The sequence below is a fragment of the Manacus candei genome, unplaced genomic scaffold (genome assembly GCF_025592945.1).
Source record: "Manacus candei isolate 608988 ecotype Guabito, Panama unplaced genomic scaffold, ASM2559294v1 h1tg000035l, whole genome shotgun sequence".
NCBI classification, from domain to species: Eukaryota; Metazoa; Chordata; class Aves; order Passeriformes; family Pipridae; genus Manacus; species Manacus candei.
Genome location: NW_026138083.1, coordinates 4,968,297 through 4,993,580, shown reverse-complemented (window position 1 = coordinate 4,993,580; position 25,284 = coordinate 4,968,297). Strand labels below are relative to the sequence as shown.

The window sequence follows — 25,284 nt, the reverse complement described above, 5'->3', positions numbered from 1 at the left end:
AGCGAATTCCCCCACATTCCATGTTGCCCCGTGCTGGGACACCTGGGTGTCTGTGTCCCACTTCATTGCTGGATCAGGCCCATCTCCTGGCTCTCCCATGATTCACCCTCTTTTCCTGCAGAGCAGACTGATTTTTCCCTCCTTCACTCACACTCCTCACTGACACCTCTCCCAGTCCTTTCAGTGGGCAATACAGGGCTTCCTGGATGAGCCCCAAAACATTCCCACCTTTTACCCACACCAACATAATGTGTTCCTTGGAGCCTCCAGATTTAAAGGAGATTCAGCTTCATGGAAGGGCAGATCCCTTACAAAACTACAAGCAAACTACTTTCGCAATAAATTAAGCTGCTAGAGGCCGATTTATGTCGGCCTGGAAACACTGCAAATTTGAATTTAAAGATTTAATACACTGGAACCAGTGGACTGGTCCATCTTCAGCACCAGGCAGACTTCTCTGCATACATAAATCAGGGTGTTGTAGCACAATGGAGGGAATTTATGCCTCACTAAATATGATGTAAAATATTTAAAGGCTGAAACAGTTTCAGACAAGCTAGCAAACCATAAATTCATGCCGAGGAATAGAGCTCTGTGTTCAAACACAGGCATAAAGCTCCAAAGTCTTGAAAATTAATTTGTCCCTGTAGCATTGTTCCCTCGTCGTTGCCCTCCAGTTGATATTCCTCATGGGACATGTGCACAGAAGGTGTTTTATGGCAGCTGAGTTTGGAAGATTAATACACTGAAGCAGCCTTAGCACCTTCAAGGTGTCACCTGAGTCATGAGGCTACAGAAACCTGGAAAGCACTTGGCAGGCCCATTGCCTTTCTGCATATTCTATGGATGCAAAATCCTCTTTTTCTCCCTTGATAAAAACCCTGTCATGTGAAGTTTATCTTACAAAGGCCTCTTTTCATGCTCCCTTCTGTGAGTTTCTACTTATGAGAAAACAGCATGCCCCAAAAATGTGGTTTTCATGTGCTACATAAAGAGAAAAGCAGCTCAGTGTATCAGCAAGAATTAATTTCTAGAGCAGGAGGGGGGAGAACTGCTGCCTGGCCAGAGAGGACTGAAAATCAGTAATCTGTAATAGTTAATAGCTGTACAGAAAGAAATACACTGTTCCAGCTTTGCTGTTACTCAAAACAACTAACCCAACAGTTCATTTACCATGTGCAGAAAACCAAATATTATCTGGGGGGTTCCTATAAAAGCAGAAGTATTTTTGGCAGAGTTATGTCTCTTTTACAAGGAACATTTTAAAATGTACCTTTTTGTCCTCTACTTAACTGGCCTGAAAGCTTTTATGGTTCTTTTTAAAAGGATTTTATGAAATTTTACAACTGAAAAATCCATCCCAGAGTTTTAAGATGAAAAATCTGATGCTTTAAGTGATTTTGAATTACAGGAACTTTTCATTACAATGGACTACAAAAAAACCTTGATTAGGCTGATAAGAAGAGCTGCCTAATTTACTGAGGAGGTCAGCTAAGAATGTCTAGTTCTGTACTTACTCTTACATATGCATTAGTAATAATTGATATTACATTGCATTATGAAGTCACAGAATTTTATTAACATTATACAATCAGTACCTGACAACAGTTGGAACTCCCAGTTGTGCTTACCTCCGAACTGGAATTTTCCCATTTGTGTTTGTTAGGAAGGCCAACTTCATCCAGCTGAAATTAAGAATGAAATACTTTTAAAATACTATTTATTAAAATTGGGATCTAGATACTAAGGTTTAGCTTAAGATTATTGCCTGTCTGTGAAATGAGTACAAAAAAATAATTGTTCCATAGGAAGAACATTTTTCTGTAACCTCCTAGTGCTTGAGGCAGAGCAGTTCATCAAATGTGAAGGCAAAAAGCAGCACAAAAAAAAAATCAGTACAGCAATTAAGACAAGTGTGAAGACAAGAAAGTCTCTTGGGGTTTCCCTTGCATATGCATCAAGGAAAGAACAAACTAGACAATAATTAAAACATACAAAACAATAAATCAAATGAACAGTTATAAATTCTTTTATAATTTCTACTGGGCAGGTGCCAGATATAGCCTTGAGACTTCTTTGGTCTCAATGAAAGACAAACTCCTAAGTAATTTAACACTATTTTCTTTATTACACTGTTTTGTGATTGTAAATGTTGAAGTATGAAAACCAATTTTTTTTTTCAATTCTAAGAAGGAAAATACAGAAAAATAAAGGAGAAGGGGAAGGAAAGAAAGTAACTTACTGTTTTTTGAGACATGTCATTGGACTGACATTGTTAGCTCTAAAGTTGTGGATGATGGATCCAAGCCCTTCTACCCATTGCTGAAAAACAGGAAAATGTAGAAACACCAAATTAGGAAAACGGGAGAGGGGAGAAGTATGAAAGCTTTTCCTGGGGGAAGGCTCTTTCTTGGAGCTATGGATAATGTCAATAACTTCTGCTGAGGAAAAAACCTGCCCACTTCACAGCCTATACCATGGAAAAGTCCAGCCACATTTCAGCCATTACCATTTCATCCTTCCCCAAACAAAGTGACTGTGCTTTCCATTCTCCCAAATACCACGTGGAGCATCAGTGGTGCTCTTAAATCAGTTTATTGCCAGCCAAGGCGAGTGGTCCATTGATTGATTTATTAAGCCCTCTATTTATAGCCTATATAAACATTTGCCTCCCTTTCAGTAGCAGGGGGTAATATCAGCTATTAGTAAGCAACATGATGTAATATCTGATGAGATATTCAACTGGTCCAGCTTTAGAAAAGGAATGAAACAAACTAATAACAAGCCAGAGGCACAATAATTGCTGTGTGACACCAACATCATCTAAAACTGTCACATATTCAAGTCCTGCTTGCTTGCTTGCTTTCATCCTTAAAAAGCACAACATTCCCATAATCACTGGGGTGGCTTTCAGCCAACAGCAGCATTACAGCACTCACTTATGTAATTCCATTTTTATGGATCTATTTTTCTACTATAGCCTCCACCTAGACTTTGCAGTAGTGTATAGAAGCAGCTTAAGGATTAGGCCCTAACATGAACACTCATTGATTTCAGCAAGAATTCCTGGCAGGATAAAGCTACAGGAAGGGGGGAAAAATGACAGCACTGCAAGCCAAGCTCAATCTCAATTATGCCATTGTAACACTAGGATTACTCAACAGATAATTTACACTGGTGGAACTGAGATGGGCTTTGGTCCACTGCTAAACATTAACCTTGTGAATAAAGAAGCTTTTTGCTTCTGGCCAAATTCTGTGCATGCAGCTTGAACTGACTTGGGCAGGATCCAGAATTTGACACTTATAAATAGATGCAGATGAGTGTATTTTTCTTTTCATGAATGAGTGCTGTACATCTGCAATACAGATGGAAAAAATCATGATTTATATTGGAGGAATACTAATGTCTTTGGGAAATGGCACACTGTAAACTGCAGGCAGCAAATCCTTGTGGGCTAAAACAAGGTCTAAGGTGACACTTCAAGAGACAAACACACTTAAGCAGATCCTTGTACTAGTGACAGACTAAATCTATTTTGTTTTAGGAAAAGTAGCCACATCCATTTTTTAATTAATCTTTTTAAAATGATCTTTTAAATAAGTACTGCATAAAATATGCATTCTAATAGTGAATCTGAGAATCATTTGAAAATAGAAGTCTGACTTATGAGAAAAGCTAGTATTTGGGGTTTCTTAAGTGTGTTTTTGTGCTTGAAAACAACCAGGAACAGTCTGACCTCCCATCTCTATTTTTCCAACTGCATGAGTACAATGACAGTAGTCAGAGGATGAGGGTACTGCCTAAGGAAGATAAAGAAAGCAAGGTTCATGGGGCAAGATAATATTATTTATTAGAGCTGATATAACTAGAAACCACTGACAGATATAGGAAACACTTATCTTTTCCAACAAATGTTCTCTCACCTCAGATGATAAAGGAATAGAGCTGGTGATAATTTCAGGGCAAATGCCTGAACAGGTCTTACATAGATTTCAATTTCCTAGAACTGTCAGAATTCATCATTAACTAACCTACATTTGGGGTTTTGTGGTTTGTTTGGGTTTGGGGTTTTTGTTTGGGCTGGTTTGTTTTTATTTAAATCAGTAAAATGTAACATTGCTGCTGCATTAACACTGTCACACGTATACAAACATTTATCCTCGTGATTAGTCTGCAGTCCCTTCCAAACTCCTCCACCTTTCAGCACTGATCCATAACAGCACAACAGCACAGGCACTGCAAACAAAAAAACCTTTGCAAAATTAAATTACACAAAATGCATGCTGTGAATAAGCTTCAGTCTTTTTCTTTTTTCCTACCAAAAGCCACCACTGACGCAGTACTGATGATATCACCATTTCAACCAGAAACAAACACCTACAGATCCATTCTGATTTGAAGGCAATGGATTACAACTACACCAGACATAACAAAAACTAACATTTCAAAGTAAGGTTACCCTGCACTCAGCTCTGAAGTTACTTCTGTACATCAAGAGAAGCTGCCAAAAGGAACACTTCGCAAGTAGAGAGAGAAATCAATACACTAACCACTTACCAAGTGGTATTTTTGCAGGAGTTGTCCCAATGATTCCCACTTTGGAGGCCTCCCTAATCTTTTCTTCAGTGTTAATGCCCTTTCCTGATAGAGATGCCAAACCAGGAACTCCACTCCCTTACAGCAAAAGAGCACAAATCTACACCCAAACGCTGACAAGCCACAAAAGCATCACACCTCTGCTGGTACCAAGGGAGCCAACTAAGAGCCTCCGTCCATCTCTGACTAACCTTCACATCGGTGTGATGTCCCCTGGGCAAGACATGACAGTTCCACAGACACGTCTGCCCATCTGTTCCACCCCACACTGCTGCACCACAAGGAAGCATCTGGCTGCTTGCCCTTCATTTGGGGGCTAAAGCAGGTTCTGGGGCGTTTCATCAGATATTGCCCACGGTTATCAGCTGGTCCCAAATTAACTAGGAATACAGCAACAAATTCAACAACACATTCAAAACACACAGATTTTTTGTCCTTCTGAGCCAGCCTAGTCTCCAAATAACAACTATCTTCATAATCACTTTTAAGGCACTGTGATCCAGTGCACAGATAGGCACAAAATTCAATGTCAAGCTGGCAATATATTGCTTTCCTGACAATATACTATTCCCAGATTTAATGTACACTTGTCTGATGACCTTGCAGGAAGGATGAAAGAAGAGATCAGATTTCTCTCAGCTAACACACTATGAAGTATTCAGCAGCAACCTTCCTCATATGCTATGATAGCACTTCTTATTTTACAGATGAAGCTGAAAGATCTGTAAATTTATGTAAGTGACAAGGATAAAGATCCTCAGTTCTCTTCTTTCACGCTCAGCATTTTCAAATCACTGTCTCTGCAAAGAAGGAAAATCCTGTAACAAGATGAAATTCTCAGGTAGATAGGAAACACTTCAATTGGGTCTTACAGAAAGTACAAAATGTTTTTGATAGAAATCAGGGTACATTGGATTCTTACTGATGCTAGTGTTGAGCATTTTCCAATTTTCAAAATATGGTTCAGTACCTTTCATCTGTCAATGTAACTCCTGAGTGGCTCCCTATATACAAATATTATTCCAGATTCACAGAGGAATCTGGGCCCTGCTATCTAATCCTAGAAAAACAACAATCATGAAAAGAAACAAAGTCAAACACAAGCACACCTTAAGTTCAGACCCTCAGGCTGACACAAGAGGCCAAAATCTACGCTGCAGGTTGGAATAAGCAGCCTGTGTTGTTTTTCTCTAACAAGATCAAACACTGTCAAGCATCTCTAGAAGGAGAAAGTACATGAAAAATTGACTGAAGAAGCACTCTCTCAGCTTTTGCTGTAGCACTCAAATGCTTCTGAGGCACTTAGTGACCCTGCATTACCTGAGGTTCATCGATGAAACACGGGCAGCAGTGGCAGGGTGCATGAGTAAGTTTGGCCTTTCAACCCTCTTTTAGCCATCAACCTTTCATTTAGGGGGGGTTAAAAAGAACAAAACTTATGAAAGGTTAAAAATCACCATAACCTACAGCTCATGAAATTCTAGACAAGGTCATGTACAGACTATTTACTGATGAGGTCAGTATCATCCAGGCCTCTGGAGGTTTTACCTTCACTTTTTCAGTGCAGCCTCTCCAGAGTTATTTCACACATCAGGAAAGGAGGCATTGCCCTCCGATTTTGGTATTCAGTGCATATGACTGGCTGTCAGAGGCAAGGGCTTGACAGCTGGAGGGTTCAGGGAGCCCAGGGAGAATAGAATACCTCTTCCCAAGCCAGCTGGGGGCTGGTAGGACTCCCTGGCACTCGCCCTCATCCAGTGGCACCATGACCAGCAGATGTCCCTCTTCCCTCAATGCAGATGTCTCAGGACTCATTTCTGTTCCATGAAAATTCCCTTTCCTCCCATGCCAGTCAGTGACAGTGCCAAACCTATTCCCTACCTGACCAACTGCAGCGCAGACCTGAAGGATGTTGCTGTGAAAATTCTGGCACAGAGATGAAAGGAGTTCTTCTGACTTTCAAGTATTCCATCAGGAAAGGTGAGGCTTGCACACTCTGTACTGGGAGTTGCCTGATGTGTCCAGACTGTTACCACACTTCAACAAAGCTTTCCACCCTGGAACTGCTTTCCTAGCACTGGAGGGGTCTACTCTGAAAGCAGCTGGAAGAATCACTTTGGCTGCTTTTGTATGCAAACTAAGAAAAACATAGTGGAGCTTTACACAGTGAAATCCACCTCCTGGCTAGAGAAAACCAGGGCTAAAGTTTTCAATTTACTGATAATTCTGCAGTGGCATAGCCAAGAAAGAAAACCAAAAGGCAGAAAAGCACATGGAAATCACTGACACTGAAATGCTGGATGGAATATGAAGATCTCTCTAGAGAATGTGGTATTACATACGTGGCACAGGGCTACCTAAATAGGTACGCTGTGGTCATATAGTTAAGATAGTCATGATTTAGAATTGTTTATCACAGTATGGCTTTGAGACATAAGCCATACATACTAACTAATACATACATACTAACACAGAGGGATACAGAGAACAGCAGTAGGCTTCTGGAGTTCTGCTCAAGCATGTTTTGTGGGTTTCTTGGAAAGTTTTGCTTCAAAACATCAAAACAAACCAAAGCTATAGGAAAATAGAACTTTTCTGTAATGTATTTGTGGCATATTCCCATAGGAATCTTCTGCTACCTCCTATCTACCTTCTTAACAATATGATTTGGGCAAATACTTAATAGCTTGTTTTGTGGGGAAAAAAAATCCGGGTCAATCAGGCCAGGCTGGATGGGGCTCTGAGCAACCTGCTCTAGTGGAAGGTTCCCTGTCCATGGCAGGGGTTGGAATTGGGTGGTGTTTAAGGTCCCTTCCAACCCAAACCGTTTTATGATTCTATGAAACACAATTTTTCTGTAACTCAAGAAGAGCCACATAGAAACACCCACAAAACCGATGAGCCTGGAGTGCTTCATCTCACCAAAACCATAACGGTCCATTTAACTATTTTAAACAAATTGGAAAAAAAAAAGAAAAATTAAAAATATCATTCCCACTGAGAAGTTTAAGAATGTCAGAATGAAATGTTTTTCAGCTGCAGTAGTCTTCCATGCCATAAATATTATGAGCTGCATGATAAAGCCTGCATTTACCTTTATGTTGTTTGCCAGCATGTGAGTAATACAGCATTTCTGCACATGTTGTTTGTTCATCCTGGAGCCTCACAGGTTAAGCCATCAGTGTGTGAATCACTGTCTCAGTAACACACCTGAAGAAAATACCTATTTTCTATCAAATCTAATCAAAACTGTAAAACCAGTCTGTTTTACATCTATGGCTGCTCCCATCCTGACCCACTGCCAGAGGAATTGTGCCAGAAGAATCAGCACTTCCCAGAGCCAGATTATCTTAAACACTGTTGTAAGCTTTACCCCTGAATATGTGACATGAGCCTAACATTATGGCTCTCTGAATTAGGAGTGTTCACATGAAGCCCTCTGCCAGCAGGGCAGGGGGAACAATACTTTCTGGCAGAAGGGCAAAACCCATCAGCTGGAGAGATGGTCCTTTCCAACAACACAGATGGATCTGGGAAAAAAAAAACTGTCAGGACAAATTTACCCCCGATATTCATAAATATTATATAATGTTAAAAAAACTGACTTAGGTTAATCTATTAAGTTAAACTCCTTAATGCATTGCCAAAGTGGATGAGCAAAGAAGACAAGAGATCCATATTCTGGATCGCTGAAGTACAACAGCTTCACTGGACTTGTGCCATTTTTGGATAGGCAGCCTGCATGCCATGGGCTAAACCTCACATCAGCACTACATCACTTCTGCATTAAGGAAATTCACCCCTAAACACCCACAGCCCTTTTCAAATGTCCTGGACTGAGGAAAACACATCATCTGATTACTGGGTCACAGCAAGTCCATCTGGGAAGAAAAAAGAAAAATACACACATAGGCTCACACCTCTCATGTGTGTGTGTGTGTGTGTGTTTTAATTTTAGCTCAGGGTAATTTATACAACCTGATTTAATCAGGATTCCAAACATCAGGTTTTAAATTCCACCTTTTATAGTCACTGCTGCCACAGTGGAGCTGCTTTAGGAGTGGACCACGACAGCTGCTTGCAATCAGAGACAGAGTACACCCTATTTTGTGGCTGTTTTAAGAGTGGAAATGAAAACCAATTTCTCAGCTGAAAACACCAATAAAATTTAAGTAGATAGAGTGTAAATACCAGAGTTGGAGCTTGGAGACAAGTGGTGGGATAATAAACACGCTCTTGTTGTTGGAATAGTTGTACTTGGAGCTCAGCAATGCCTTGGCCAGACCTGCTGAGCACACTGACACAAGGGGCAGAGGAACGTGGGGCTGCCCCACTGCAGAGGTGATGACAGAAGACAACTGCCAGCCCGTGATGGGGAGGGTTCAGCACTGCCCACAGCAGGCAGCAGCTCTGTGCGTGCCCACCTGCCACAGCTGGGGCACCCCAAGGGACTGCCCACACTCTGCTGCCCCATCCTATGGGACCTGGAAGAACCTGCCCCCCAACGACACCATTCCTTGCATGGATAGCCTGAAGAAGCCAGGAACTTGAATTAATTTTCTTCTTTGTCATGGTTTCTCAGTTCCATTATAAATCCAGCCTTCAGGGAGGAACAATTACTTCTTTTCCAATTGTAAATTACTATCTACAGAAGCAGAATTCCCTTTTGTCCTCTTTCTAGGCAGAAATGTTCTGAGTTTTTGCATTGGGATTTGCCACTCAATTCCCTTGTTTTAAAGCATCCCAATCAGGTACTGACCAATCCAGGCCTTGGTTTATCTGAGGAAGGGACAGAAGATCTGCAGCAAGTAATGTTCACCTTCCTCATGGCAACAGGGCAGGGACAGCAGAAACTAGGTGTATCCCTTACACATATCCGGGTTGCTAAACCTACAATCACTGCCCCTTTTTCCCCAAAATCTTGCCTCTGTTATTTCAAAAGAGGGGCTTACATTTGAACATGGATTAAATCAAGGCCTATTTAAAACTGCTGCATAAAAGCTGCATAGCTACTTAACACCATGCAAAGGCTTATTTCTCCAAGAAGAGATTTACTGTGTCGCAGAAGAAAGATGTTTTCTCACGAACAAAACAGGAAGAATTAAGTAGGAACAGCTCTATGTGCAGATAACTCCTAGAAAATTTTAGTTTACCACAGAACTGCAGTAGCAAATTGATGTACTTACCATATTTGAAAAGCCAATACAGTACAGACCAAATTACTCAGCGAAGGTAACTTAGAAAGCCCTACATTGATTTTTTTGGCTTGATGTGCTTTATCCTCTCCCTCGTGCCTCAAACATATCATATCAGATCAGGTGGATCATCATTGCTGACAGTTCTGGATATATATTTTGGTGGGAAGGTTCCCAAGTGCAGGACTCTCACATATATGGGCCTCTCAGAGCCTCCCCACAGGCGGACTGCAGCATTACACACCATTTTTGGTAGGCAACTTGGCTCTTAATGAAGCAATAGATCTTTTCAGCAGGGTAATTAGCTCATCTCCTGTGACAGTCTGTGTAACTGGCCAACATCCTCACAAACCAATTAGTCTAATACAGCCTATTGAGATCTAAGGTGGCTGAGAAACTTAACTGCAACTTTCTGTTTTCAGATTAAATCAGAGACACTGTTGGGTTAAGTATAAAACTGAATGCTGCCAACATATCCTTTTCTTTGCCTCTCCAATGTTTTCAAAACATAACTGTGGCACGTTATTTCCCTGAAAGCCTGCTGAAAACACACACAATAAAATCAATTTAGTGTACCCATGGAAGTTATACAAGTATTTCTCCTATCATGGAGTTCACTCAGTATTGCCAGTGTTTCCAAAGGTATGGATCCAAAGCAACGAAGGATCAAGCAGGTCTGCCAAGGGATTTAGTGATGCTGCATTCAGAAGAAAGTTTTAAAGCAGGTGTGTGTCACTGATCACTACTCAATATTTATATCTCACAGGCAAAACTGATTGTAATCCTAAGTTGAATACATACAATCAGAAAGGAAAATCAAAGAATGTGTATTTTTAAAATCCCTTGAATGTCTGAATCTAAGGTACTATCAGCACTCTGGATCAGGTTTCTCAGAGCAGTTTACAGCAGACAGTTCGAGTACCAGGACAGGTGGAGCCCCAGAACTTGCATTGTGAACTGCAATTTAAAGCTCTCAGGAAAGATGACGTGTAAAAAAAGTGCCATTGTTTCCTTGGGACTGTTCCATGCCAACGGGAAACAGAAAAGAACCTGGGTACACTGGGATCCCCTTAACTGCAGAGAATTTTCTTTCCTGCCTTTGTCCTTTCAAATAATATGAACCACACAATACAATCAAGTTATCGCTGAACAGAATTTTGGAGGGCTGAACTCCACCCACCAGGAAAATGGAAGTCACTGCACTTCCCTTCAGCATCCCTGTGACAGAGGGATAACTGTCACACAGTCTGCTGGGCAAGCCCCACACGGAGATACTCAACAGCTGAAGGAATGATCTGTCTTATATTTGCTGGTCTCAGTATCTAATTCTGATAAATTGCCGTGCACAGAGAGGCTGATAAACCCACTGTTTCCTTTCACCATGGCACACAGACATGTCACAGAGCGCTCCAAATGGATGTTTGCTGTCTTTCCAAAGAGTGAGGCAGCAGACAATAAGCCAGGTATTTCAGTCAGCCAAGCAGGCAGACTTAGGAAAAACAACTGAGCACTGGTGATGAGCTCTTCTTTTATTTTTAACTCCCCCCCACTGTTTAATTGTGAAATACCTTGGCTACTTCTGTGTTTTCCGCTACCATGTAAGTGAAGCTGATGTTCACCAGGTCTATGCCACTGCAAACACACACTATCCGTCCTTCCAGCTCGTTTTCTGACTTTCCAACGGCCTCAAGTGCGGTCAGTATTTTGGGATCCTGTGAAACAGAATAAATACCTTGTTACAGCTGCCACATTTCTGTTACGCAGTGCACTATGGCAAAGATGCATTTTCATCTCCATATACATTTACACCTTTAAACCTTTGCCAGTCATAACAAACGAGTGCTTTCACTTCGAAACACTGTGTGTAAACCTGAAAAACTATCTATTTTAACAGCTGGGAACACGATTGTGAGAACTCATGTTTTCATCACGAAAAAGAAAAATTAATCACTCCAAGGACCGGAAACAGAGGAGCAGTATTAATCTCTTAAGTTAATTATTCCAATCTAGTTAAGTCCATAGTTCCTGAGAGTTGTGATCTCTGTGACTTCTTGGCTGTTTCTTAGTGACATGTCATACAAGCTGGTGTCTGCTGCAGGTCAAGGACTAGAGATTTAATGGGTTTATTTTTTTAAAGAGTAAATTCCTTAGGTAAAGACGGAGCTGAAGTCTGAAGCATATTGGTATGGCTGTCAGCTCATGGGTTGTCTGCAACACCCCTTCTCATGTCCCTCCTCTAATGGGGGAGGGATCTTATTCTGTGCATTCCCAAGAGATTTATTAAGAGATAGTTATCTACAGTTACCACAAAACCACTTAACACGTGGAAATGTACAGTCCCAACAAATCTTCTAAACTAAAGGTCTGGAGGAGGGAGGGCCACAATTCACTGCAGAAAATCCTAAGTACTCCTTCTGAAGAATACCACTGGGGATATTCCCAAAGTTTTGGGTTCCTCCAGAATTCCTAGCAAGTACTTCTGTTGATACTCTTCAAAAAGGCAGACTGTGACCAGCCGCCCTCTCAGACCATTTAACTGCATAAAGAAGGATGTAAACAAAACTTCCTGTGTTTTATGTCAATGGTACAAGAAGATAAAACAAATTTTAACCAGATAGGAACAAAATTTGGAAAATGAAACGTTTTTTTCCAGATCTGTAAAACAAGTATCACAATACATTGTTTTTGTTAATTACTTGTTAAAGTAATTAAAAACTCCTGATATGTGCTCCTAATGTCTGTTGTTCAGCTTTCCCCTCATCCTGAACCCTGTACTACTTCAGAAAGACCGGACAGCTGAACCTGCCCACTGCAAGCGCAGCAAATTAATTCAAAACTTAACATTAGATCGTGGTTACAAAATAAAAAACTGTGTTGCTGGTATTATTTGAAGAAATGAATGTCATCCTGTATTTCACCTTCAGTTTAAATATCTGTTGTTTAAACGAAGAGTATAAACCACAGAGTACCTTTGGTACAGCTCCAAAACGAACACTGTTGATCAGGGAGCATTCTAATACCTGTCCTTCCTGAAATGATAAAAATAGGTGCAAGTTCAAAGGTCTGTTGAGACACGGCTCCACTAGGAATTGCAGCAAAAATAAACAGTGAATCTCACTTGTTAACACTGTTAACAATACAAACAGTATATTTCCCTTCAATATCTGTTATTTCCCTCTTAAATACTTCATTTCTGTCAATTCTAAAAAAAAAAAAAATAGGATGAAGGCTAGTTTTGTAAATAAATTAACACGGTATTTTAGATGTTTCAAAACTAGCCAGAATATAAATCAAATGCAATAATATCTAATATATATTCCTGATATAATTGTAATATACCTTTCCTTCACTTTTCCAGCTCAGAAAAAAACCAAATTCATCCACTTGGAAGAGACAGTTGCTTTCAAAGACAAAAGATTCCTACAGAAAAGAAAACACAGACCATTATTTCAGACAGTTTGACGAATATCATAAATTTATTTATTGTTCAAAAATAAAAGACTGTTGCATTTCTTCCCAAATACCTTCCTGCAGAATTTGCTATTCCCAAACTAACAAAAGTGAGGGAGGCAGGCTTTAAAAAGAAAAAGATCATTTTTAATGATTTGTCTTCTTGCTGTTGCTTGAGACAATTGGATGCACTTAATTAGTATTTTCCTGCTTCATTGCAACTATGAAGATGTTTTATTTAATAAAAGCAGTGATTCTTACCTAATAAAAAACCTTAATGAATTGGAATTTTAAAAAAATTATTGAAAATTAAATGCTTCAAACCACGTAAAGGTGAAAATACACATAATTTGCCAATACTACCTTCGAGGTCAAATGACCACATTTCATTTTAACATTCAGAATTTGGGAAGCACTTTTCTGTTAAGACTATGGCAGTGTCAATGCTGTGAGCAATTTGTGGCCAGAGTATCGGACAAGCAGAGTTTGGAGGACATTGATTTGCAGAAGAAATCAGGAAAGAATGGCATTCCAAAGACACTGGGCAAGGCAAAAAATCAGATTAGCTGAATTAAAGAAGAAATTTCCTCCACACACCTCCAGTCTCAATTAGTGCATCATAAATTAAGCTAAAATGCAGGAAAGGAGTGTGCAGAATCAATCACTTCTCGAAGGACAGAAGGATCCAGAACTTCCTGACTTCCTTAATTGAAAACTGACAGCCATGTGTGCAGAAGAGGAAGCAATCCAGGCTCCCAACTGTATTTTTGATATCACACCAAAATTTGAGCACTAAAATCTCTTTTCTGTCTCACAACAAAGGTGCCAAAGAAGAAATGTGGGCCACACCCCCTCACGTAGGTCCTCACGGGCTGTTCCTTGAGCAAATATTTGCTGAAGGAAAATAAAGCTTTTCTGAACCTCCTTTCTAAGGAATTCCATGTCCATCGGTATCTTTTTTGTTTATCTAGCAACAAAACTGAAAATACAGGGTAAACCAGCTAACCCTATCTTGGCAGGCCTCGTGATAAAAAATACCTTTTACTTACATTTCAAAAGATAAGAAGCAAATACTAATATCCCTGAAGGCACTTACAGAGATACCTTCAACTTAGAGAGATTTCCTGTCCAAACAAGATTAAAAATAGACCCTGATAAAATTGTTCTTATCACCATATCAATGCTGAGTATAAGGTAAACTTCTCAGCACTTTATTTCAGCTGTGTAAAATGCCCTGTTTTGCATTCCTTTAATAAATTTGGATTAAAGCACAGCTGAAAGTGGGATCATAGTAATCATATTTCAGATAGAGTGCAGATTGATTTTCTGAAATAGATAAAACCCCTCCAGATCTCAAATGGTGCATTTGGATCAGAATATAAATATTCTGTGTTCTCTCATTTTCCCTTGTGATATGCAGGTCCTCAGTTTATATATTAAAAAAGCAATATATTCTCCCTCCCTCCATATGATAGCTGTGCAAAAAATGGGAGACTCACTTTGTTCAATAATGTGCTTTATGAATCTGCAAAGATGAGTTTTATGCATGTTACAGATATTTTGATCCAATTCTCCCCTTTTCTTCCTCAGGGCTTATTTCAAATCAGAGGGATTAAATATATTTTAAAGCCGTTTCTTTTAAAAGCAAAAAACTGTACAGCAATAAAGTGTGTTGGTATTGCCTCCCCGCAGACATTTCTGGAGGTATTACCAGATAAAATGAAAGTTTCTTTGTGTACAATGAAAGCAAACCATGAAATATTCTATCACATCTGCATATTTAAAAGAGAATAGCAAATGAAAGGCAACTGGCCTCTTACCTCTTCATATCTATCAAACACAGCTCCATCTTGCATAAAAGAGGGAACTGGCTTCTGCCAGTTAAATTCATAAGGTTTTGCCATGATAGAAGAAAAACCTGAAATGGAATGAAAAAGCAGAGTTCAATTATGTCCTTTAAGAGGAGCATTTCAAAGTCCATGTAGGAAAAAAGTGAGTTCTAGCTTTTCCTTTCACACAGAAATATTAATAAGTTGCAGTGCGTTTCCCAATCAAGAGTTTTCCCCATAAGAGTATTTTTGTTTCTATCTTCAAAATGAAAAATACTTGTAAAACCTGTGTCTGAACTTAATTATTTGAAAAACACTTGCACTGTAACTTCCAGAGTGTAATGAGGCTGGGATTAACAATGCTCTAGGTGACACAGAATACCACAAGCTGTAATATAGAAAAGTGCCTTTTTTTTTACAGGACTGCATCAGATGCTACGCAAACAGCTTGTGTTTTTTCTTAACATCCTAAATTGTATGCTACATAGGCAAAACACGTTTCTTCTGTGTTCTGTATTTCAAAAATCCATTTATATTAAATAAAGTCCTGGGTATTTTCAGTGGTATTTTATACATAACTAAAGATATGGATAATATATAGGTCAAAATTCATAGAGAAAAAAAATTGTTTAGACATACAGGGAATTAAATCAAGTTAGCTAGTTACATTTTGCACCTATGCAAGTTTAGTAATGTGAACAAAATTGTTAATTTGAAATACAACAGAGAAATCATAACATATGGACCTTGCAATAAAGACCAGCAAATTATCCAGTATCCTTTTCAACACCTTGGTGCCTCCTAGGTTATGTTGCTTTACACCAGAAAATGCCCCAACTTTGTCCTCTGAAATACCGAAGTTCAATTTACATGAAGAGTATCTACATTGTTCCTGCTTACTAATGCCATCCAGGACACACATATTTTGGTTATTCTTTTATACACTTGACCAGAAAGTCTTGCACGAGGAGGGAATAAACACCCTTGGCAGCAGCAAGATAAGGCTGACTCGCAGCTGGCAGGAAATCGTTCCGTGAGACGGAATATTGGGGGTGACCACAGCACAGAGTCACAACCACTGACCCCACACGCTGCTGCCTTACCCTGTTCTCATCTGCCTGTCCCAGCCCTCCCCTGACAACTGATAGTGTTCATCTCCTCCTGACTGTCCCCAGAGGCACAGTGCAGGGTTACGTGTGACCAGCACAGCTCCTGCTTCGCTGACACGCAGGCGCTCTGCCCACGCAAGGATATCCGAGCGAGAAGGATAAAAAGCATCCATAAAACTCGAGGGAGAGCATGACACTCTGTGCAATCTCTGCTATGCAAACCGACTCTGTAGCTTTCGTGTTGCCAAAACTCTGAATAGTACATCAAATTAAAATATTAGTGATTAGGTAACAACGCTTCCGAAACGTTCTCCGACAGAAATGTCTACCTGGACTGAACTTTAAATCCAGAACAGATGTAAGTGCTTAAAAAAGCTTAAGAATTTTGTAGTATCCCCCTTCTCTGTCTTGGTCTCATTCACATAAAGAATGTTCTAACAAGAAAAAGAACATTGGTCTTAAGAACAGTTATTTCGATAATTGCCTACTGGAAAAATAACCTTACTACTTCAAAAATGCAAAGCACATTTTCATGCTGCCCATCTCTATTTCTTGCCCTTTTTTGGTCATTGATACAGGAGTATAAAAATACATATATCATGTTTTCAAAGCCTTAGGAATAAGATAAATGAATTCCTTCTCCATAACAATCAAAAATGCAATTTGAAATTTATATATATGTCACCATTAAGTGTTCGCTTTCATTGAAAACAGGATGAACACTCCAAAAAATGTATCTGTACTCTCCATTTTTTAAAAAAAGAGGCTAAACAATATTTAAGACTACTCATTTGTACTTTTCCCCCCCCCCGATAAAGAGTTCCTTTGGACAAAACAGAGAACAAGAAACCAGGGCTGAGAAGTGATCAGCTACACTTAGTATTTATTAAAAGTCCCCTCTTCTTTTTGCCAGTCCTGCAAATGAGTTGTAATATCTTCCTCATGAGCACCATGAGATGTTTTGAGATCCTTTCAAATGACTGAATTTTTATTAGTTTTTTGTAAATACACTTACAATTCTCACGTCTCTTCCAGTTTAGAACAGCATGGAGCTGCTTTTCCCTCATTTCATGAAGGAAGCTGGATAATAAGACAGCCACCCCACTGCAGTAGCACGATGGCACCATGTTCTGTACAGCTCACAGACTTCCCACAGTAGCTCAGTATAATCACAACGACTTGGAAACTTAGTGCTTGTTCCTGGAGCAAAGTTGCAACTAGAGAAACACATTTTCAGGAAGGTGTTTTCTGACTTTACAGGTTTTGTTGCGGGCAAAGTTGAAAGCAGAACCAACAGAACCCCACACCACACAACAAATCCTCAAAGGTCTTGGAAAGATATCCTTCAAAGGAAGTTTCATATATCTATGACTGAAATGATAAACACTGCATTTTTATGGCTTGTTGACCATTCCCTTATGTTTAAATGTCTTTTATTATCAGAATGTTCCCACAAAGAAGAGTAACTTCAAATACAACAGGTATGTGCAGCAATAAATGCTGCCAGTACATGAAGTCCTTCTGGGGAAAGCCGACACATTCTGTGCTAAAACATAAGAAATGTGATGGCACTTTTAAGACTGTGAAGAACACACTTCCACAGTCCCTAGGCCATACACATGGCCCCTACCCTTTTTTACTGACACTGAACCCCATGAAGATCCGGATTTAAAACCTACAAGCTTTGAACTCCTGTATAAGACACATCCTAACACTCCATCCGGCATCTGGCACTCTGAAACCTGGATGTAAAGAGTGCTTGAGCAGACACCTGTCTCTCAGAAAGACTAATTACCTTAACACCACACACATGTACTTCATTAGGAAGACTAATTACCTTAACACCACACACATGTGCTTCATTACCAATTTGAACTTGGCCGAGAGCATCGTCCAGTCACAGAAATAGAGCTCTGTAAAATCCCTCCTTTACAGGTATCTCCTCCTTGTCTGGGTGCTCACTCAGTGTGATGAACTTGTTACTTCATTGCTGATAAATTAAATAGATGGAGCTCCTCAGTTTCTGCTGCAATGCGCATTTTTCAAACCTTGGAGCCAGGCTGAGCCCTTCCCACGTTTCCAGCCGCCTTTCTGAAGGAAGGGGTCTGGACCAGGACACAGTAACCCAGCACAACCCTCTGTCACACAAACCAGAATTACAGCCTTTCCTCTCATTTGCATAACCTTGCATTTAGCTGCAAGAAAACACGCCTGATTGCTCATAATTTATCAAGCAATCAAGTTCTGTCTCAGGGACTGGAGCTCGTTGTTATTTACCATCTCACCAACCCCTGCTCTAGCTCTGCTCTCACAGGTCACTACAGTTTACAGATGAACTGAGACAGATGAGGTGTGAGGGAAAGGCTTGAGTACACGGAGCAAGGAGGCAGAGGAATTGTAACAAACAACATTTTTAAGCCCTATGCTTTGGCAGCTGTGCAGAAGGTGAAGAAAATTCTCTGTGCCTCTTAAAAAGCTCTTTTCGGTCTCTCACATTTCTTACACTCCACTCAAAAATCCATTTTTCCATAGCCCTCTTAGCTTTTAAGAACACCAAAATAAAACACAAAATACTCCCCTGTCACTCTCTGGACCTCTGTTAATCTTAATCAATTTTTAAGCAGTTCAAAGACAGTGAAAGGCAAAAAGCTATCCAAACTAACAAACCCAAACAAACATGACACTCTAACATTCATATGGTTGCAAATATACACATGCACATAGCCCACTATGATGAGAACTGCAAGAATTACTCTCTTTAGTGAAATTTAATAACAATGAAATGTGTGAAGATTCAACTGGGAGAGATAGAAGGTTAAGGAACTAAATTTAAAGACAGCAAAATTTTAATTGGAAAACTTTCAAACAGCCTTTAAAATCAAAGCCTTCTCACTGATTTAAGCATTCTTCAAGTATAACAATGTCTCTGAATACATACCATTCACAAAAGCAGAAAGAACACTCATAAAAAATACACCTCAGCACTTAATCAATGACCACAGGGGAGAAGCAGGTGAAATTCAGTAGTTAAATGCCCTTTGAGCTATCTCCCTTTCTTTCACCACTGATTTATGCCTGAAGACATGATTTGGATCACATGAAAAAAAGCATCTTTTGATTCACCTGGAGTACCCAAAGAGTGAGGACACCAAATTAACCATATCCAGAACAACATTATTTAACACAATAGTCCTCCTCTTTTGTAAGCTTGGCTGCACTACACTAAATCTGGGATGTGGAGAATATAAATCCTGGGTTTTTTCATTCTTTGACCAAAAGAAGGACAAGGTGTGGCTGAACAGGAGGAGGAAAGGATTCTGTTAATACAAAGTAGACAAATGTTTGGGGAAAGAGGTGATATTCTAAACTAACCCACAGGGCTGGCTAGCATGATGGATAAGATACTCCTTGGATCTCATAAACATCCTGCCAATGTTGAGACTCTGTTGGAAAGGACAGCAGTATTCCTTAGAACCGATTCCCCCCCCAGGTCTCAAACACACAAACTCACAATTTCCGCAGTTTCCTGAGCCTCAAATATCATAACAGGACTTGTAATTTATTTATTTTTTTTTTAGTAATTATTATTTTTGCCTCTGGAATGAATCCTTGTTTGCTGAGTGAGAAGCGAGGAGGCTTCACGCTCTGTGTTTGCCATTTTACCACCTACCTGCTTGAATCACACGCCCTGAACCTGCACCACTTACAGTCTGTGTGGGTTCCAGGGGCGAAGTGCAGCACTCACACAACACCGTGCTGAGTTCAGTAATCCTGCCCAGGAATATATGTTTTTCTTACACATACAAGGAAACAATCTTTTAAAAAATAAACTAATGCGTTTCCCACTCCTCCTCCCTCTTGAAGTACATGTATCCTTTACCATCACTCCTCTTTGGTAAACAAGATTCTTCAGAAAAAAAAAAAAAAGACAAACAGATCTACAACAGCAGACTTCTCTATATTTTGGGGTTTTTTTTTATGGAGTTCATCCCAGTCCAGCTAATTTACATGCAGAGTTGTGGACTAGAGTGAGGAACCAGCTATCCACAGCTAAACAGGCAGTGCAGCACTGAAATACTTATAAAAATGCCCCCTTCATTTTTTTAACAGTGCTCTGTAGTACTTTCATATTCAAATATTAGAATTATTTCTAGAGATTTACAGGAGGAAAGCCAGATCTTCATACGTTTACTCCTCAATGTCAAATTTATTTGGTCACAAATGTACCAGTATTACTGAATGCAAAATGCAGAGACAGGGTATTTCTTAAACACAAAACCTTGGTTTCAATGCCAGAAGTTAAAATTCAGAGTAAGTTTTAAAAAGATAAAAGCCACTACAGTGTGAATCCTATGTAAAAAGTAAAAGGGAGAGCCACACTGCTGAGTTTCTGCAGTATCCACACTAAACTGTAAAGCAATTCCAAGATTTCACAGCTCTCTAGGCTCTTCCACAGTCAAAGTTTGTTGGGTTTCTTCTTTTTTTTTTTCCTTTTTTAAAAAGAGTGATTTTTCAGCAGGTTATTTTTAAACGCATTATTCCCACAGCTAATACAAGCAACTTCAAACAGTTCTCCCCAAAACAAGGTCCAGGAACAACAAAAGACAGACAACAGAGCTCAGGCGCCTCAACATGTATGGTCTAGTAATGTTCTCAATTTCCATGCTGTCTTCTTTTCCATTTCGTTTTAATTGCTGGAATGCACTGGCATGCAGGGGCAGCTGAGGGGTTAGACCAAAACAAGGAGTGGCCTGTTCTAAACCAACCTCTTCTTCAGCTTTTCACACAAGTTCAGGGAGGTTGCCCCTGCAAAGCTCTGCTCGGGGCTAAGAAAGGAGTGTATCTAGTGCTGACCACAGAAAACAACAACTGCTGAAATGAGACGGTCCTGCCTCCAGGTCTGAACTGTGGTCCAGTCACCACCTCAGATCACAGCCATTTATTTCCAACAGACAGAATTCCTAGGATAAAACACAGGACTCAAGCATGACCTCCCAGCTTCCTTACGTGTCTTTCTTTTTGTCCTAAGGCAGTTTGTTAATGTCTACAGATCTCCCCAGCCTTCCCATTCATTCAAAACATCTCATCATCTGTCATGAGTTTTTACCACCCATCCTTTTTTTTTTTTTTTAGAGGGCGGCATTGTAACACTCTGGCCCCGGGGCCGCAAGCTCATGGGCTCAGCCAGGAGCTTTACTTTAAAATATATATAATAGGTTCTTTAATATCTTGAGATAGCTCAAGAGAATAAGCCACACACTTGTTCCCAAGAGGCACTTTTACCGATAATTTAGGGGAGAAAATATAAGGGAACTTGGCAAAAGTTCCGAAGGACACCACATAATCCAGACAAAGCATTCCACCACTGAACCCACCCAGCACATACTGATCACAACACCCAGACAAAATCCAATCCCTCCGGCTTTAAGCTGCCGAAAACATCAAGAAGGGAGCAGAGAAAGAGAAGCAGAGGCACAGGAAGAGAGAAGGAGAAGGAGGGCAGACAGGCCATCCCGCTCCCCTGGCACCTGGTGGCAGAGCAGCTCTCCGTGTCCCGACGGCAGGGCCGGCACCGCGTGGGGAGCACCTGCCTTCGGTCTGAGCCGCTCCGCTGCCCGCGGACACCCCCCGGGCCCCCCGGGACCCAGCGGCCGCTCCGGGGCTCCAGGGCAGGGCGGGGGGCGGTGTTCCCGCTGTCCCTGCCGGGCTGAGGCTGCTGAGGGGATCCAGGAGCTGGGGGGGAGTTTTCCCGCCGCCTTTGAGCGGCAGCTGCTCCGGGGCTGCCCCGTGTGGGCTCCGGGGGTGCCGTGAGGGACACGGCGGCACCGCAGCGCCCGCAGGGCCAGACCGGCCCTCACAGGGTGGTTCCGACCCAACACCTGGTGCCTAACGCATACTAAACTATAAATTTTACTCAATAAGTAACGTTGCTTTCACTGTTGTTCTTTCCTTCTCAGGATAGAAAATCCGGTGTTCACGTTTTCAGTTTTGCAGCGGCAAAGGCGAAAGGCACAGATCTTCCTAAGGGATGGTTTCAGGGGAAGGGCACTGATCTTCCCGAGGGATGATTTCGGAAGGGGACATACTCATAATGCTGTCAGGGAATTTAGCAACCTGACTCATCAAAAGACACAATAAATGAAAATTTATTTTCATTTACACGTATTATTCAGTATCCATCTAACAGCAACTTCGTACTTCTGACTTGTCAGGTGAACTTCATTTCATAACATGCACATGATGAAGAACCTTTCTCTAGAACTTTCCCTGTTTCCAATAGTAAACACTAACCATATAAAAAAAATTAAGCTGTCTAGCAATGTGAATGATGCTACGGTTTTATCTTTGGCTAAGCAGAAGTGTTAGAGGTGTTTACAATTTATTTAGTATAATGTCAAGCATCCCATTTCCTGGAAGCCATCTCCTCCCCAGGCAGTAATAGAGAACAAATTGGACTTTGATGAAAGCAATGGTTTGTGTTAATAGTTGTCAAGATCTTTTCTGAATTGCTATAGCATATGATCTATGTATACAATGTATCTTGACCTAACCAGCAGTGACTTTTATTAAGTTTAATTACTTCACTCTGTGGCTTTCAATGGAAGTCAGTGTTAAAACAAAGGTTACCTCATGGGATAATAAATTGTAGTAATAAAACAAATAAACAAACATGTAGCATTTGCAAAACATCTCAAGTATTTTCTGATTTACTTAAGCCCAAATTCTCTATTTACAATTTCGTAAAATCTGACACCTTGTATCATTACAGCAATGAACCCTAAAGAAAAGGGACTTGTCAGATTTATTAAAACAAGAGAGTCTTCAATATGCTCTTTGGGCAGTTAATACCATACATAGTTTCTGCTGTTGTTTAATCTTCAGATGACAGATAACACATCTTTTAAGTCAATGAGTAGTGTTTCTCTCTTTTAGGTATGCCTGTATGAAGTATTTGTGTCAATTATTTGAATTAAAATCATGGGCAATTTTGACCTTTAGAACCCTAGTTTTTCCTTTTCATCTTCATTCTGGAGCTTTGTGCTCTAATAGATCTCGAGCAGAAGTGATTTCTGTATTTTAATGTCATAGGAAGACATAAATAAATGTTTGAAATTAAAATCCTAAGAATTTAGGTGAGTGCACAGATAAACACCAAATAACCTTAAGTGAGCATCGCTCCTATTATGAACACAAGAGTTCAGGGATCCATGGACATACAACAACTGCAAGATTCTAAGTCCAAATTATTAACTACAAGTATCATGAAAAAGGGAAAACAAACTTCCAAACTAGATTAATATCAGCAGCCTTTCATTTTTAAGAGCAAGGGAAAGTTTTGGAAAGAACACAAACTAGTACCTCTAACAAAAATAAAACAAACTAGAAATATCAGCTGCTCCACAACCACATCCTGAGGACACAGTTGTCTGTTTCCAAACACTGACACAGACTCAGACCTTGTATTAATAAAATGTAATGAAAGGTCAAGTTCATATTTTTGTAATAACTTCTAAATCCCTGTGTGTTTGAAATAATCCCTCCTATGGTCAGGTACTTTAGTTCAAACCAAACTTTAATAAACTTTGGACACGACTTCATACAAGTTCAAAATATACAGATATTTTAAAAACTAATAAGCTGTGAAGAACATAGATGTTACTTTAAAATCTAAAATTAGGAAAGTGACATTATAATTTGCTGGGTTTCTAGATGATTTCTGAGAAAACAAGTGTGAACCACATTGCTGGCTTAAAATTTCAGACAAAGCTAAGGTGATCTTTGGCAATCGTTCCAGTGGTCTAAAATACATTCATGTCATAAAGCTGTGTTCACTCTTTGAGAGCTGGCAGTGAGTTAAAAGTAGGTATTTGTTGAAAGTTTAAACTAATTACAAATTTCTTGGTACCTTGGATAAAGCCTACAAGCCACAGTTACCATGAAAATACAGAGGAGGGAGAGTTTATACCTTTTAGGCAAGATTGTCACTGTGCAATTTAACCCATAGCACTGGTTAGAAAATTTTTGTATCTATCTCAGAAGTCACAATGCTGCTCAGATTCCATCTCAGCACCCACCTTACACCCTAGAGATAGCAGGTTTTGCATTCCCTTCTTTAAACTGGAGAAGATAATACGGAATGAAAAGCAAGAAACATAGATGTGGTATCTGCACTGGATCGGTACATTCCTTCCTTCCTTCCTTCCTTCCTCACACCCGACAGCCTGTCTCTGTTTTCATCACTCTTTAATTCCCCTGAATCAAGTCTCAAAGGTAGGGGAATGCAGGCAGGGCATTACCAGCCGGTTGGAATGGAAATTCTCCACCACCCTTCTGATCAGCCAGCCCCAGCGGCTGCAGTAAATGTGAACCCTGAGTAGGAGGGATTTCTAGGTGCAACCTTTCTTCCTTCCCCAGTTCTGTGACAGACCCGAGCGCAGCAGCAGAGCAGCTGTGAGCTGCCCTAGCGATGTGTAGCTGGTGCAAACTGCTCCCACTGGAGCTTTTAGTTGCCTTGGTTCCATTTTATTTTTTCTTCCAAGATTTCAGGTTCTCATCTCAGAAAAAAACCATAAAGAAATATAATATACTAATTGTCTTTAATGAACACTCTCATATCTCCCAGCCAGTATCAGGAAAAGAAAGCACATGGTGCTCATGGTGTGCACTCCAGCACTCCTGTGCAAAACACAGATCTGTGAATCTGAATGGCATTTAATGGATGAGGGGGAAATAATAAGAAGAACTGTCTGGCTCCCCTTGTCTATTTTCCTCATCCCAGACACTCTGCCTATTGAATGCAAAAACAACACTCATCACCAATTTTTCAGGAAAAACATCTCCCTTTTGGGGTAGATAGGAGTCAAGGGAGCTGGGTTGCAGCTGGTGGTGAGCCAGACTGCTCTGGAGTCCTGGATCGACACTTCGACGTTCCCCATTTTCCTTTTCTTCCCTCCAAAGAATGAGACTACCAAGACTTGTCTTAATTACAGACCTAGTGATGCTAACCTTAAATCACTAATAGCATCCGGTATTAACTCTTTAACAAACTGGGCATTGTGCTGAAGATGAGATTGCCCCAGTTCCAAACACAATGTATCATAA

General features: G+C 40.3%; 1 protein-coding gene across 6 annotated transcripts in view; it reads right to left on the bottom strand.

Annotated features, from left to right (window-relative positions):
- Positions 1-25,284, bottom strand: part of PLCB4 (phospholipase C beta 4) — a 187,628-nt gene that overhangs the window by 68,615 nt on the left and 93,729 nt on the right. For all 6 annotated transcript variants that reach the window (XM_051792777.1, XM_051792775.1, XM_051792774.1 and 3 more), the window contains 6 exons: positions 15,065-15,162; positions 13,134-13,214; positions 12,764-12,823; positions 11,363-11,506; positions 2,243-2,322; positions 1,632-1,685 (listed from right to left, as the gene is read on the bottom strand). In XM_051792777.1, coding sequence (XP_051648737.1) covers positions 1,632-1,685; positions 2,243-2,322; positions 11,363-11,506; positions 12,764-12,823; positions 13,134-13,214; positions 15,065-15,148 — 503 coding nt within the window. In that variant the 5' untranslated portion in view covers positions 15,149-15,162. The remainder of the gene's footprint in view (positions 1-1,631; positions 1,686-2,242; positions 2,323-11,362; positions 11,507-12,763; positions 12,824-13,133; positions 13,215-15,064; positions 15,163-25,284) is intronic.